The 15,440-nt window shown below is 47.2% G+C and overlaps 1 protein-coding gene across 1 annotated transcript in view; it reads left to right on the top strand.

Moving 5' to 3' along the window:
- Window positions 1–7,575, top strand: part of LOC128337244 (hepatocyte nuclear factor 6-like) — a 29,420-nt gene extending 21,845 nt beyond the window's left edge. Inside the window, exon 2 of the mRNA XM_053278013.1 lies at window positions 6,629–7,575. Within this exon, the coding sequence (XP_053133988.1) occupies window positions 6,629–6,936 (308 nt within the window). The 3' untranslated portion in view covers window positions 6,937–7,575. The remainder of the gene's footprint in view (window positions 1–6,628) is intronic.
- The last annotated feature ends 7,865 nt before the right edge of the window (window positions 7,576–15,440 follow it).

The raw sequence follows: 15,440 nt of genomic DNA, 5'->3' as shown, positions 1-15,440 counted from the left end.
ATGGCCCCGGATGGCTAGGGCTGTGGGTTTATTCCCTTACCTTTGCTTTTCAAACATGCCACATTCATTATTGGGAGCTGCCAAGAGAGGCTGCTGGAGCGGTTCATGTAGGGGGTTGCTAACTGACCAGAAATATAGCTGCCTGGGTTGCTCTTGTGCCTTGCGTGGAAATCAGTGGAGGAGACCTTTTGTGGGATGGTGGTCAGCTGTAACATCTGCAGTTCAAGTGGCTGTTAGGAGCAGAGGAGAAGAGACTGGTAAAAAAAAGTTGACTTAATTCACAGTCTTTCTCAATATCCCTCAACCTTTTGATGGTGGCATTACACCCCCCTCCCCGCTTTAATATCCCATATTTCCTTTCCTCCTTCATTTCTACTGTGACAGATTGAAGGTTACTGTACACTTTCCAAAGATCCACCCTCAATAGAGAGATTGTGCTGATCCCAATTTAGGAGCACACTGCTCCTTCGAGGTAGTTGAAGACTGATCTAAAACCACTGACCAGGCTTAGATATGGCTTCAGCACCCCAGAACTGTCCGGCTTGGGATCTAACTGGCAGTGTACAGCCAGAGTCCAGAGAACCCAGCTCTCGCCAACAATATATTTATTATTCTAAAAACTCATCAGTAGTGCATGGCATTATTAGTTAGTTAGTTAGTTAGTACATTTATATACTGCCCGATTCAAAAAGGTCCCTGGGCAGTTCAGAATTAAAAGAAAATTAAAAAGGCACATGGGGAAGAATCTTGCAAGTAACCTTCCCACACCTTTTAAAACCAGACTGAAGCCGCTTCTAATTAAATGAAATTTATTAAGAAATAAGAGTTGCACACTGAATAAGGAACTGGAGGAAATAGGGAGAAATGGGAGCAAAGAAAGGCATTTAAATGAATACCCAAAGAATATTAATCAACTAACTAAAACTAGTTTTACCTGAGTGCAGCAAGTAAACAAATCCTTGACTGAGAGAGTGTTAATCTACCCTCCCAGCCTTGGAGTTGCCACCTTTCCATCCCAGAAGGGTTCCCATGCTTTCAACAACAGCATAACTGGCAAAAGTTATGTTTTTGTTTTTTTAAAAATTTTAAATTGTTGTGTTTTAACTTTTTTTGTTATTTTTATTATTTTATTGTAAACCGCTCAGGGACGCACGTTTTGGGCAGTATAAAGATATGTGAAATAAAATAAATGAAAGTTCACCAGGAGAAGATGCCCTTTTCACTACACTTTTGCTGGTGCCATTTTGTTGTTGAGTAGTAATAAGAGAGCACCTTATTTGATATGAACCCTGCGACCGATTAAGATCATCTGGAGAAGTCCAGTTATGGTTGCCACTGATCTGTTTGGTGGTGACTCAAGACCCGGCCTTCTCTGTGGCTGCCCCACAGAGAATATGCTCCCTATTGAAATAAGACAATCTCTATCTCTGTTTGCTTTTAGGAAGACCTTCAAGACACACCTGTTTTTTCAGGCTTTTAACTGAAATTAGTTTTAAACTGTTTGTTTTTATCCCATGAAATTAGAGATACACATATCAGGTGGTATAGAAATATGGTAAATACATAAATAAACAAACACAAATAAATTGGGTTACCAACTAACCAGAAAAATAACTGCTCTTGCACTTTTCATCTCAGCTCACAGTAAAACTTTCCATGGCATGGGTATCATCTTTATCACCTGGCCATTTCTGTAAATCAAGTTTCCGCTAAAGGCACAGCTGCAGCATCCAGCCAAAAAGTTGGCTGCCCCACAAACAATGATGCTGCAATAGCCTCATAGGAACATAGGAAGCTGCCATATACTGAGTCAGACCATTTGTCTATCTAGCTCAGTATTGTCTTCACAGACTGGCAGCGGCTTCTCCAAGGTTGCAGGCAGGAGTCTCTCTCAGCCCTCTCTTGGAGATGCTGCCAGGGAGGGAACTTGGAACCTAGATGCTCTTCCCAGAGTGGCTCCATCCCCTGAGGGGAATATCTTACAGGGCTCACACTTCTAGTCTCCCATTCATATGCAACCAGGGCAGACCCTGCTTAGCTAAGGGGTCAAGTCATGCTTGTTACCACAAGGTCAGCCTCCTTCTCTCATGCACAGTTTTTGCCCTTGGAATAAATTATTCCAAATCAGTAAATGCGTGCACACTTTGGACACTCTGGGGGCAGATATCCCGAATTGTCCCAGTGGCTCCGGAAACTCAGGAACTAGGAAGTCCTGCCTCGTTTTTCTACGGGCCATTGGGGACATCAGCGGCAAGGATTTTCTTGCTGCTGAAAGGTGAGTTGGAGAAACCTCTACGAGGGGGCCGAGGGGCTGGTAGGCCTGGATGGAGACAGGAGACTTCAGTCATCAGAGCTATTGATTTGGCATTAAATTCATCCTCCCTCCCACATCCCTCCTCTCAACGTCGTCCCATGTAGTTAAGTGCAGGCATAAAAACAGAGTGCTGTGGGGATACACTCGTGAGGTCGTCCCTGGGCTAGAATTGCCAGTGTTTAATTGTTTCTTTCTTTTGGATTCTGAGCAGTCCTGTATCAAGGGAGAAAAGCAGGGAGACATACAGAGCGAAATCTCTCTCTCTCACACACACACACGCTATGAACAGTGTTTTAACAGATGAAAGCACCTTATGAACACTAAGAATGATTGTCCATTGACACAGAATGGTGTCAGCGTGGTGTAGTGGTTAGAGTGCTGCACTAGGCTCGGGGAGACCCGAGTTCAAATCCCCATCCAGCCCTGAGACTTGCTGGGTGACTCTGGGCCAGTCACTCTTCTCTCAGCCTAACCTACTTCACAGGGTTGTTGTGAGGAGAAACTTAAGTATGGAGTACACCGCTCTGGGCTCCTTGGAGGAAGAGCGGGATATAAATGTGAATAATAATAATATAATGTGGCCATTAAATTCACTGCCTGTCCTGGTAGCTGTTGCCTCCCCCACCACATGAACCTTCGCATTCACCTCAGAATCTTGCGAGACTTGACCAATGTAGCCTAGTCACCCTTTTGCAGCCTCTTGTGGCAATATGAAGGGTGTGGCAGGTAGATGTTCACCAGGGGCCTATCCCCCCCCGCACTCCCCTCACCTGACAGAGGCTTATGACAGCATATGCTTCGAGTAGCTGCACAGCAGACAGGAAAATAAAATAAGGAGCCAGTGACACTTTCCCCCTCCATTGCAACCCCAGGAAAAGTCACACTCGTGGAATTTCTGCCTGAGGTGTAGCTTTTTTTTTTTTTTTTTTTAAGGCTTGTTGGCTCTGCCACAAATGTGGGCTCTTGGGAGGCATAGCAACCCCCAGGGCCCCCCTGCTGCCTAGCAACCACCGGGGTCTCCCTCCCTGTGGCAGCTGAGGCCTAGCAAGCGCCCCCCCTACCCACCCCATGCATCCTGAGCCTCCCTGTGGCCTAGTGACCAACCGCTTTCTGTAGGGACAAAAGACTACAAGGTGGCACGCACAGTAAAGCTGTGCCGTCAAGTTGGTGTTGACTCCTGGCACCCACAGCACAGAGCCCTGTGATTTCCTTTTGGTAGAATACAGGAGGGCTTGACCGTTGCCTCCTCCCGCACAGTGTGAGAGGATGCCTTTCAGCACCTTCCTATATCGCTGCTGCCCGATACAGCTGTTTCCAACAGTCTGAGGAACACCCCAGCAGGGATTCGAACCAGCAACCTCAGACTTGCTTTTTTCAAATTCGATTTTTATTGATTTTAACAATAATAATATTGTCATTCATTACAATATACACAAAAGTGGACTTCCCACACACTTCTCTTCGTGAATCATCGGCTATAGAATTTACCCTTGCTATAATAATAATTCAAAACATAAATTTAAACCCTTACACAGTTAATCTACCCAACCTGCAGTATTTACTAAATTTCAAACCCTGCTGTAAAGTCCATAGTAGGGAAATTATCCTTTAGATACAACAAGAATGGTTTCCAATCTTCTTTGAAGCCTTCCAAATTTTGATCTCTTATCAGTGTTGTAAGTTTTGCCATCTCCGCATATTCCAAAATTTTTATCAGCCAATCCTCTTTTGAAGGCAGTTCATTACTCTTCCATTGCTGTGCATATATAATTCTGGCCGCCGTAGAAGCGTACATAAAAAATGTTAAGTTAGTTGTAGAAATTACACCTTGTGTTATCCCCAGCAGGAAGGATTCTGGCTTCTTAGGAAATGTCATTTAAAATATTTTCTTTAACTCATTATATATCAGACTTGCTAGTCAAGTCATTTCCCCGCTGCACCATTCAGTGGCGGAACACACAGGGTCATCCCATTTTATACACAGCAGCAATCAAACTTTTAATGTATTTATTTATTTTACATTTTATAGCCCGCTCTTCCTCCAAGGAGCCCAGAGCAGTGTACTACATACTTGAGTTCCTCCTCACAACAACAATCCTGTGAAGTAGGTCAGGCTGAGAGAGAAGTGACTGGCCCAGAGTCACCCAGCAAGTCTCATGGCTGAAGGGGGATTTGAACTCGGGTCTCCCCAGTCCTAGTCCAGCACTCTAACCACTACACCATGCTTATTTATTCGTTGATTTTAAACATTTACATCCTGCCTTGCTTTCAAAGCAAACCCGAGGCAGCTTATAGAAGAAGAAGGGACCATTGTGATGTAAAAATGTAGACAGTGCTTTCCTCTTAAATGCTTCAAGCGTGTGTCTCATGTTACCTCAGTTATCTTTAGCAGTCCTGTCAGGGTTACTAATGGATGGAGGGACTGAAGCCCAGAAAGGGCCACTCAGTACACTTCTAGCTGTGCTGATATTTCGAACCAGGGGTTTCTTGCTCGTGGCTTACGCTCTTAACTGTCAAGCTCACACCCTCCCAAGATGCCCTAGAGCAGGGTTTCTTAACCTTGGGCCCCCAGATGTTGTTGGACGACAACTCCCATCATCCCCAGACATGGCCTTTGTGGCTGAGGATAACGGGAGTTGTAGATACCAATTTCTGAAGACTCCAGCCAATCCTATTTGTAGCATCCCTGTTTTCACAGGATGAAATAAGGAATTGTAACACTCCCGTTTCACCTCTCTCAACACTATACCTAACTTAAAATCTCTTCACCACCTAGTTGGACATGGCCTTCAAATATCCTGCAGACCTCAGATCTAAATGTTATTAATTATTAATTATTATTTACATTTATGCTCCATTCTTCTTCCAAGGAGCCCAGAGTGGTGTCCTCCATCCTTAAGTTTCTCCTCACAACAACCCTGTGAAGTAGGCGAGGCTGAGAGAGAAGTGACTGGCCCAGAGTCACCCAGCTAGTATCATGGCTGAATGGGGATTTGAACTCGGGTCTCCCTGGTCCTAGTCCAGCACTCTAACCACTACACCACACTGGCTCCAAATGTTGAGGGGCTGGCTCTTCTTTTGGCTAATTTATATAATTGTTTTGCTATGTATTACCAACTGCACGTAGTTGCAGTCAGCAGCATCCAAACGGAGTTAGTCACGACTCAGCACCATTGAAATCAATGAGACAAGCTGATTGTGACTAACTTAAACCCTACTAATTTCAACGGGGCTTAGTCCTGACTAAATTAATCCCATGCCTGCCAACATGTCCCTATTTTAGCATTCAGGTGAATGGGAAAATAGGGACACGTTAGCAGGGATATACTGGCTGTAACGATTCACCTTAACAAAATTTGAACAACGTATCCCTCCAAGAGGAAAAGTGGGACATTGATTTATCACAGAGGTACCAGAGACAATGGATTGCCCTGGGAATATCAGGACAGTTGGCGCATAAGAAAATAGGGGCAATACTTTTTAAATTGTTGTTACTAGGCAGCATCTGGACAAGTTAGTTGTGACTATGCATCATAGAAACCAATGAGACAAATTAAGAACAGCCCTGCTGGATCAGGCCCAAGGCCTCTCTAGCTCAGCCTCCTGTTTCCTACAGTGGCCCACCAGATGCCTTCAGGAAGCCCATGAGAAAGTGCTGAGGGCCTGCCCTCTCTCCTGCTGTTGCTCCCCTGCAACTGGTATTTAGAGCCATCTTGCTTCTGAGGCTGGCAGTGGCCTATAGCCCTCAGATGATCAATTACTTATGATTAAGTCCCAATCATTTCAATAAGACTTAAGTCATTACTAACTTAGTCTGTACGCTGCTCAGAGTGATTGTTATAGCAAGTATTTGAGAAAACAGCCCTATTCAGACATTGTATTGTACAAGTCTACAAATGTCTGTACACTCGTACATGAGTTTGTGTGAATGACTGTACCTGCATTCAATTAAAAGTGAACCTGGGTATAAGCCCATCAAACACATAGTACATACAGGGAGTACACTGCTGAATGTTTGTGCAACATCACATGTGAATCACCATACCTGTGTACAGTTCTGTACCTGTCTACAATGTAACATTCATTGTATGAGTGTTGAACATAATGAGAACCAGGAATAGGGGTCCAAAAAATTAGGAACTGTCCCATTTCAACAGCCGAACTTTCTCCAGTCGAAGAAATTGCATGTGGTAGAAAAGTTAGCTATGAGAATTGATCCCTTTAAATCAATTTCCCCCCTCTTGATTTTGATACATGATGTCTGATTGACACGCTCATGTTTTCCTCTTCTTTCCTGCCACCGTTCCCACGCAGCCTGCAAAAGGAAAGAACAAGAGCAAAGCAAAGCCGACAGAAACCACGTCCCTAAGCGCCACCGGCTGGTCTTCACGGATATCCAGCGCCGCACGCTTCACGCCATCTTTCATGAGAACCAGCGCCCTTCCAAAGACCTTCAAATCACCATTGCCCAACAGCTGGGCCTGGAGCTCTCTACCGTCAGCAACTTCTTCATGAACGCTCGACGGCGGAGTCTGGACAAATGGATGGAGGAAGGCCGTTCTCCATCCTCGGGCAGCCATGCCGCCAACGCCTCCTCAGCCGTCACTTGTACCAAAGCATAGCGGGTGGTGCATTGATCGCCTCTCTCTACCCTCCATACACCAAAGATGGCGGAATGGCACTTGGCCAATGTGTCGAAAGGGCAAAACGGGGAGCTTGACTTAGTTGATTTGCCCCCTTCTGGATTTAATCCTACACTTTGAAATCAAGCCAGATTCTAGGCGGGGGGGAGTTACCATTTCTGGTTACCGAGACTCCAAGGAGGGTTAACACCGAAAATCAGGAATAGAAAATAGCATCTCCCCTTGCAGAGGATGGAGGTTTTGAAGGCACTACGGTCAAGGCCATTTCAAGAACTTTTTGCTTCTTTGTTCCCCTTGTGACCTGTTCTTTGTTGTTCCTATAGAGGAGGCAGTGCCATCTAGTGGTGAGAGGCAGGAAATAGGGGAGTGTGGAAGTGCTGAAACCTCTCTTGGTTATCTTTTATCCGTTTATGGAAAGATGGCAGTAGATAAAGGAGCAAAGCATCGGTTTCATACATAATCCTGGAAAGGAAAGGAAATCTGAAATTGTCCTTTCCCCCACCCAAACTACCAAATCTCAGCCGACACAGAAGGGCTGAACTGAGTTCCCCTCATCTACTAGTGAGCTGCATAAATGCTGAGCAAGTGAGAAGCTCCTTTTAGTGCGCCTGAAATGCTTGAAGGAAGCTTTGAGTTACACAGGGCTCTTCTTTAGGCAAGGCCAGACTGAAAAGGGCAGCTTTGTTTTCTGGACAGGGCTTCTTTGTGTTTTCACAAGTGCAGGGCAGCTAGACCAGTTATAATGAGCTTCATCCGTTGAATATCAGCTTGTAGTCACCCTGTCCTTACCCATTCTCGGTAGCATAGCAGCTTCATTTATTGCTAGGGTAGTAAATAAATAAATGTTGCTGTCACTGCTCCTGAGCCTTAATAGCAGCCTGGCAGTGGTTAAAGGCACAACATTTGGGTCAGAATAAAAGGTGGTATCCCTGTCAGATTATGGACAGTGAACGTTCCCAATTGTCCAGGAAAAAAAAGGGGGGGGAGAACAATTTGGCTTGCTCTTGTGCTTTCAACAGCAGCTTGATATGTTGAGCCCAGAGAATTTCAACTTATCTTTTTGATACCAGGTGACATCATATTCATTTCTCCAAGCCTTTTACTTTTAATTTATTTAAATTTTACAGTATGCGATTTTTAGTCCCTGCTTTCCACGATAAGGCTGTTCTCACGAGCAACCTAACCCAGGTTAGGGCAGCACAGCCCGAGTTAGGCTGCTCGTGTGGAGTGCTGAGATTGCTCCCAACCCCCAGCCTAACCCAACTTCGAAGCCCAGCTTTTAGCCAGGGGTAAGAGTGCAAGCTTAACCTTAAGCTATTCAGGTTTAAACATGGTTAAGCCTTTTAAGGGTTAAGCCTGGCACCAGGGTCATGTGTACACAGAGTCAGGTGCCTAGAGAGCCCAACTCCTGGAGAAATCCCCCAGTGTGGCATTCCTGGAGGTCAGGACGACAAGTCCCGGCCTCTAGTGATCTCCGCTGCACGGAGCAATGTGGATTGTGTGAATGCATGTCAGTGCACCAAAAAGGATGGTGAAACTCATCGGTGGGGGGGAGGGAAATATAGGTCCCTCCCTGCCTCCCCCCCACCCGCCCTGCCACCAGCTATTTTGGTCATGTGCATGAGCTCACGGCCCCCATTATTTTTGTTTCAGTGGTTTTCGCTCACATTGTTTTCAACGAGATTCTACTTTTATTTTTGGATTATTGTGTTAATCACAAGCCACTTGGGGGGCCTCCTTTGAGGGTCAAGAAGCAGGAGGTATATAAGATTCTTAATAAGTTAGCAGATAAATAAGCAGGGAACACTTTTCACCACAGGAAAGAGAGTCTGATCGTTTGCTCAGGTCTGCAGATGGCGGTGCTGCTAAAAACACAGTAGCAGGGCTGGTAAAAACAGTTGGCAACTTTGCTGCTGACAGTCCCTGCCTAAATCTTCTGCTCCGCTTTTGAAAGCAGATTCCCTAACTGGGCGAGACAAAATAACTGCCTAAGAGGAGGCTGATTGTCGCATCCCTGCATAAGTCACAGATCTTGCCTCACCTCCTTCCACTCAGTCTTCCTGGAGGCAAACAAACAGCAGCAGACTCATGCAGGAGCGCACGAACTGGGCTCCTCTGAAGGCAGGTCATGCTCCTTCTTAAACCTTTTCATGGGCAAAAGTGCTGACCTGGATTGAATTTGGCCTCTTATAAAGCAGTGCGGGAGGAAGCTGCATGCAGTCCATGAGCTGCAGGAAGGGTTGCGAACCCAAACCTGATTGATGGAATCTTTGCAGGTGTCGTTAGGAGACTCCGAAACCAGAATGACCAGTTTTTGCGGTTTTCACTGGTGTCCCATTTGTGATTTCACCCATTTTAATAGGTAACTGGCCTTTGTCACACAAAAAAACAGCACCAGAGCCACGTCGCACTGGCAACCAGCCAGCCAGAGGACAGAAGGCTGGCCCTATTGTGGACCAACAGGAAGAAACTGGTGGCTATAGGCCACCTCCAGCCTCAGAGGCAAGATGCCTCTGGATACCAGTTGCAGGGGAGCAACAGCAGGAGAGAGGGCAGGCCTTCATCTCCTGTGGATGGGCTTCTCAGAGGCATCAGGTGGGCCACTGTGAAACAGGATTTTGGACTGGATGGGCCTTAGGCCTGATCCAGCAGGGCTGTTCTTACGTTCTTAATTGCTTCAGGTAGTGCATTCCAGAGAGCAGTACTATTTTCCTGCCTTCAACATCGATCCCCAGATGCCCATTATAAAGAAAGAGGCACCCTTTTGAGTTGCCATTTGAGACACACCAGTGGCCAAGGCTGGCCCTGCCTCCGGGCTCTACAAATACAAACCAGTTTAACCACCACGGCAACCAAGCAACTTGCATGGAGAATAGGGCTATCAGTGGCTGCTAGCCGGGATAGCTGTATATTTCCATCGGGCTCAGAGGGGGCAAGCCCCTGAGCACCAGCTGCCAGGCAACCCCAAGAGGGAAGAGTGATTGTCCTCTTTTCTCCGCCTGTGGGATTCCCAAACCCACCAGGCTGGCCACTGCGTGAGGCACGATACTAGACTAGATGGGCCTTTGGCCTGATCCAGCAGGGCCTTTTCTTACCTCCTTATCTTCTCAACCACAAGCTTTCGCTTTGTGACGAAGGATCTCAGTCACAAAGAATTTTCAACAGCCCCCAAAAGTTCTCAGCGCCCTCAGAAAACTAGTTCCAAGGATCAGCTTGTTTGGGATGAGGTGGGGCAGAATCACCACCTGTGCATACCATTTAGAGAGCGAGGTCATTCACACAATCAAAAACTGTGTTCTACCTGGGTTTGAGGAGCTGTGTGTGCTCCCAATTCTTGGTTGTATGGTAGCAAGGCAAGAGGAAAACCTGGGTAGAAGTGATTGTGTGGAAGCAAGGGAGGAGGAAAAGCTACCCAGGTTTTCCTCCTCATTTGCTTCCACACATCCAAAAATTGGGGACACACACTGCTTCCAAACCCGGGTAGAACACAGTTTTTGATTGTGTGAATGACGCCATCATTTCTTCAAACTGGTTTAAAGTAGAGTGTGCTATCAAGTCGATTTTGACTCCTGCCGCCCACAGAACCCTGTGGTTTTCCTCGGTAGAATACAGGAGGGGTTTACCATTGCCTCCTCCTGCACAGTTAGAGATGATGCCTTTCAGCATCTTCCTATATCGCTGCTGCCTGATCTAGTACCAGCCGGGATTCGAACTGGCAACCTTCTGCTTGTTAGTCAAGCATTTCCCCGCTACAAGGTAGAAGATGAGATCTTCCAAGTTCCACACCTTCTTGTCCACATGACCCCCCCTGATTCCTTTTGGCCCCTTCCTAATATCCCAGGTTCTGTTTTTGTTTTTAAATCAGAAGTTGGCACGGCTGGTTGGGAATGCTAGCTCTTCCATTCCCTTTCAAGAAGTCTTTTCCTCCATAATCAACTCGCTCCAGGTTGGGGATGAAATAAATCCAGCAGGGAAGCGGAGTCACAGCCACGCTGGTGTGTGGGCCCCAGTTTCATCTTTCTCCACCGCAAGCTGCTCCCTTCTCTGCGGGATGTTTGGGACACGCGGACCGGCCTTTTTCCGAAGTCCCAGCCAGCTCCCTCTGTCGCACTCTGGACCCTCGGGAGCACCAGCCAGACGCTCCAAAGGGCAAGAGGGCCTTTGAACAGTCCACTTGACATTTGCAGTTTGAAAGGGACTAGCCAGGCTGGTTCTCACTCCGCAGGGCTTAGAAGGCCGCCATGCTGGGGCAAGGGGAGTCAGTAGGGGGGCTTTGAAGCAAGATGAAAGGGGAGTTGGAGGAAATCGTCAGTGGTCTGATCTTAAGAGAGCTGTAACAGACCTGCAGTTCATCTGCTGAGGAGAGAGCCCAGCATTTATAAGGTTTACCTTTCAAGCGTGAAAGAGGAATGAATTACCACTCTTTTTAGGAGGGTTTTTTAGAAACGTCCCGCCACGTTTCTGCACCGGTCACAGTTTTGGATACACCACCGCCGGGCAAGGAAGCCATTCTAGAGCAGTGACTCATCCAGAAACCCGAGAAGCAATTTTTTCCTATGACGCTATGCTAGGAGCAGGGGAAGGATCCAGTCACACCCAATGCAGAGGCATGAGAGAATCCCCATCACCTAAGGAAGAGTTATTGGAAGAAGGTGAGGCCGGAACTCATACAGAAAGATGGAATGGGCCAGTGTTCCCTCTAACAGGGATTCCCAGATGTTGTTGACTACAACTCCCAGCATCCCCAGCTGCAGTAGTCTTTGGCTGGGGATGCTGGGAGTTGTAGTCAAGAACATCTGGGAATCCCTGTTAGCGGGAACACTGGTATGGACCTGCATTCTGTAGCTGGGTACTTCTGGCTCATAGCACTGGGGAATGACGACCATAAACTCTTCTTCAGAGACCAAAACTTTTGCCCATCTTTTTTTTGTATTTGAACAAGTTTAGTTTTTGAGTGTGAAAGAGACATTGCACCTCCCTGCCTTAGAGGAGCCCATTCCCGTGGCATTTCTGCATGAGTCACAGTTTTGGCACAGTCCAGCCTGTGTTTGCAAATTCCCCTATTTCCAAAAATATCCATGCTAGATGGCTCACTGTCAACCCTCAGTGTCCATCTCTGTCCAGATATCCCACCACTTAGAGATCTATCGGGCAAAGTTTTTCATAATGATAGAATCTATCCCACTGCTCAGATAGCGGTGCTCCCTGAATTTAGATATCTAGCTCGTCTGTGTTTGTGGTTGCTACAACAGCTGCTGCATTTTTTGTGCTACCAGAATGGATAAGGAAGGAGAGACCTTCTCTGGAGTCCTGAAAGAATTCAGATCCTCCATCAGAAGTCTGAAATAAAAACACTCATAAGCTGTCATAGCTGCAGCATGAGAGGGAATTACTAACCACCAAATGTTAATAAGATGTTCTGCTCTACATTTTAACATGCATTTCCACAGATGTAGGAGGAGAAAGCCAGGCTTTGAGCTTCAGCAAAAGGGGGAAACCAACATTGCTTCATCCAAAGACACCTGAACTCTATCACAAATATGAATAAATCATTGTTACAAATGCAAGTGCAGCACAGAGACTAAGAGTCTGCCAGATGGGGAGCATACTCCCCTCACAGAGGCGGCATAAAGATTACTCAGATGCTGTGAGGAAGCACGCCAAACGTCCTAAAGTGCTGTACAAATGTGAAGCTATTAGACATACGCTTTAGCATCCAACCTTTGTAGAATTACCATAAACAGCTTGGCTTCTCTCCGATTGGCTGCCAGCTCCATGACACACCCAGAGGGCGTGACCACAGCCTGCCCACCTCCCCCCCCCCAATTGCCGCTCCTCCAACCACTGCCTCCTTCCCCCCATTCCTATTGGGTGTTCCCTGTCTTAAATTTGTCGAAAATTGCCGAAAAACTTCTACCTCACTTTGTCTCTTGCACCAAAAAGATACCAAAGATGAATTTTGTTTTGGTTTGGTTTTGCAAAGGAGTCTTTGTGTGTCCGTGTGGGTGAGCATGTGTCCGAGGGTGCCTGGGTGCGTGCGTGGGGCGTAATATATCTATATTTCTATATATTTTTTGCATGGCTTCTCAAAGTACTCGGTTTTGTGTCAGAACCGCTCAGCTTGCTCCAGCCCAAGAGGGCGGCGGCCTCCCTGCTTTGCCGAAACAGCCAAACGGGCCTAGAACCCAACCACCCCAAAATGACCTCCCCCAACTCCTGCTTCCCCTCCTGCCACATAACCCACTGAGGCTATTAATAAAATGCACTTTAGTGATTAAGTCACAGGGTTAGGGCGCCTGGAAGGTGCTTTGGAACCGGTCCCGAGGCACAAAGCAAAACCCAAAAGGAAAATAGTGACCGGCCTATTCTAAATTGTGTCTTTGAATCAAGCCCATCATGCAGCTGGGGAAGAAATGGGACTCCCAAAGCGTTACCGTGTCTACCCTGCCTGTGGGCAGGTCTGCCTACCATTGCTTGTTTGCTTGGCTAATTGATTTCTTTTCTCAAAAATGATGCTTAAAGATTGGTTTCTTCAGTGCCAGGCCAGATACGGAGGCAACTCTGACATGTCCCAATTCGGCCAAGCCTCGCGGCCCTTTCTTACAACAGTTTCCTTTGTGGTTGACCTCATCTTTGTGGAACCAGGTTTATGCTCCCTCTCCGTGGCCAGCAGGGTAGTTTAGGAACACATCGACTAGGGGTTCCAATGGAAGGTTGACACCATGCAACTCCAAAATGAACCAAGATTGCCCAACGTTGATCCCAACACACCCTTGCTGACCCCATGTGTGTGTTTGGGGATAATTCATCTGAGCACAACCTGACTCCATGGTGGAAATGCCACTCAGAGACCTGGGGCGTACTGCAGGAAAGCTGAAGTCCAGACCAGAAAGAGAAACCTATCGGAACATTGGAAGCGGCCTTATCCCGAGTCAGACCCTTGGCCGATCTAGCTCAGTATAGTCTACACCAGGGATTTTCAGCGTTGGGTCCCCAGATGTTAGTGGACTTCAACTCCCATAATCCCCAGCCAAAGGCCACTGGGCCTGGGAATTATGGGAGCTGAAGTCCAATAACATCTGGGGACCCAACGATGAGAATCCCTGGCCTACACTGACTGGCAGCAGCTCTCCAAAATTCCAGGCAGGAATCTCTCCCAGTCAACGCTGGAGATGCTGCCAGGGATTGAACCTGGGACCTACAACAAGCAAAGCCAATGCTCCCTACCACTGAGCGATGACCCTGTCATCCATCTAAGGCGAATCTCTTACAGCAGGCAGCGCTCGCATGAAGCCACCCCTCCAAATTCAAAACCAGGGCAGATCCTACTTAGCAAAGGAGACCAGGCATGCTTATTTATTATTATTATTATTATTAATTTATTTTAACATTTATATCCCACTTTTCCTCCAAGGAGCCCAGAGTGGTGTACTACATACTTAAGTTTCTCCTCACAACAACCCTGTGAAGTAGGCTAGGCTGAGAGAGAAGTGACTGGCCCAGAGTCACTTCTAGTCTCATGGCTGAATGGGGATTTGAACTCGGGTCTCCCCGGTCCTCGTCCAGCACTCTAACCACTACACCACGCTGGCTCCACTACCGCAAAGCCCATCCTCCATTGCTCACACCATCACTCAGCCATGCGTCAAGAACACTGGCACGCCCAGTAGGTTCAATGCACAGTGCGCCAGCTGCTTGCAAGGCCTCTGTCCACACTGCAGCAAGGGCTAACTCCAGCATCGCTGTCGCCAAGACCCACTCAGGACTGATGTCGGCGATGGGCGGGGATGCTTACATCATGGGCTCCTCCTCGATGCCTCCCTCCGTTTTGGAGCCTATGCAGGCTCCTTCCCCTCACATCTTCTGGGGAGCCTTGTGTGCTGGCATACACGGTGTTCTCCAAACAGCTTAGCCACGGGCATCACAGTTCCTGTTGACAGAGAACACAGTCGGTTAGGTTTTCCAAGCCCTGCCCGTTCTCAACAAACAGGCTGTGTTGACACAGCCTGCGGATAGACGGGACGGGTGCTCACTTGTGGAAAGGCCATGACGTTTTGTTTTAGATGGATTCTCTTCATGGTCAACCATATGGAGTGAACTGCAGGTCCACGTGGAGTCGTCGTTGCTTGATCACCCCAGAAAGGTCCTCCTGGGAACTTTTGCCTCCATATACCTCCCCCTCAACCCCATTTTGCTGCATTAAAGCAAGGCATGGGATTTGAAAAAATAGGATTCAGGTAATATACCTGCAGGACACTTCAACAGCAATAAAACCTACCCAGAAGATATGGTGAAGAGGGAGGGGTAACAGGGAGCTTCAGGAAGGCAGTTGTCTGAATGGAGGGCTAGGAATTAACCGCTATTTCCTGGCCAATTGGATTCCCCTCGACAATTCGTCACATCTGGCAAACTGGATTCCCCTTGTTGAATGGCAGATGTATATACAGTCACTTCTCACCAACCACGGTTTTACCAACCAGTTT

The sequence above is a fragment of the Hemicordylus capensis genome, chromosome 14, assembly GCF_027244095.1.
Source record: "Hemicordylus capensis ecotype Gifberg chromosome 14, rHemCap1.1.pri, whole genome shotgun sequence".
In the NCBI taxonomy this organism is placed as follows: Eukaryota; Metazoa; Chordata; class Lepidosauria; order Squamata; family Cordylidae; genus Hemicordylus; species Hemicordylus capensis.
Note: the sequence above shows the minus strand (reverse complement) of the source record. Positions and strands in the feature narration are given on the sequence as shown.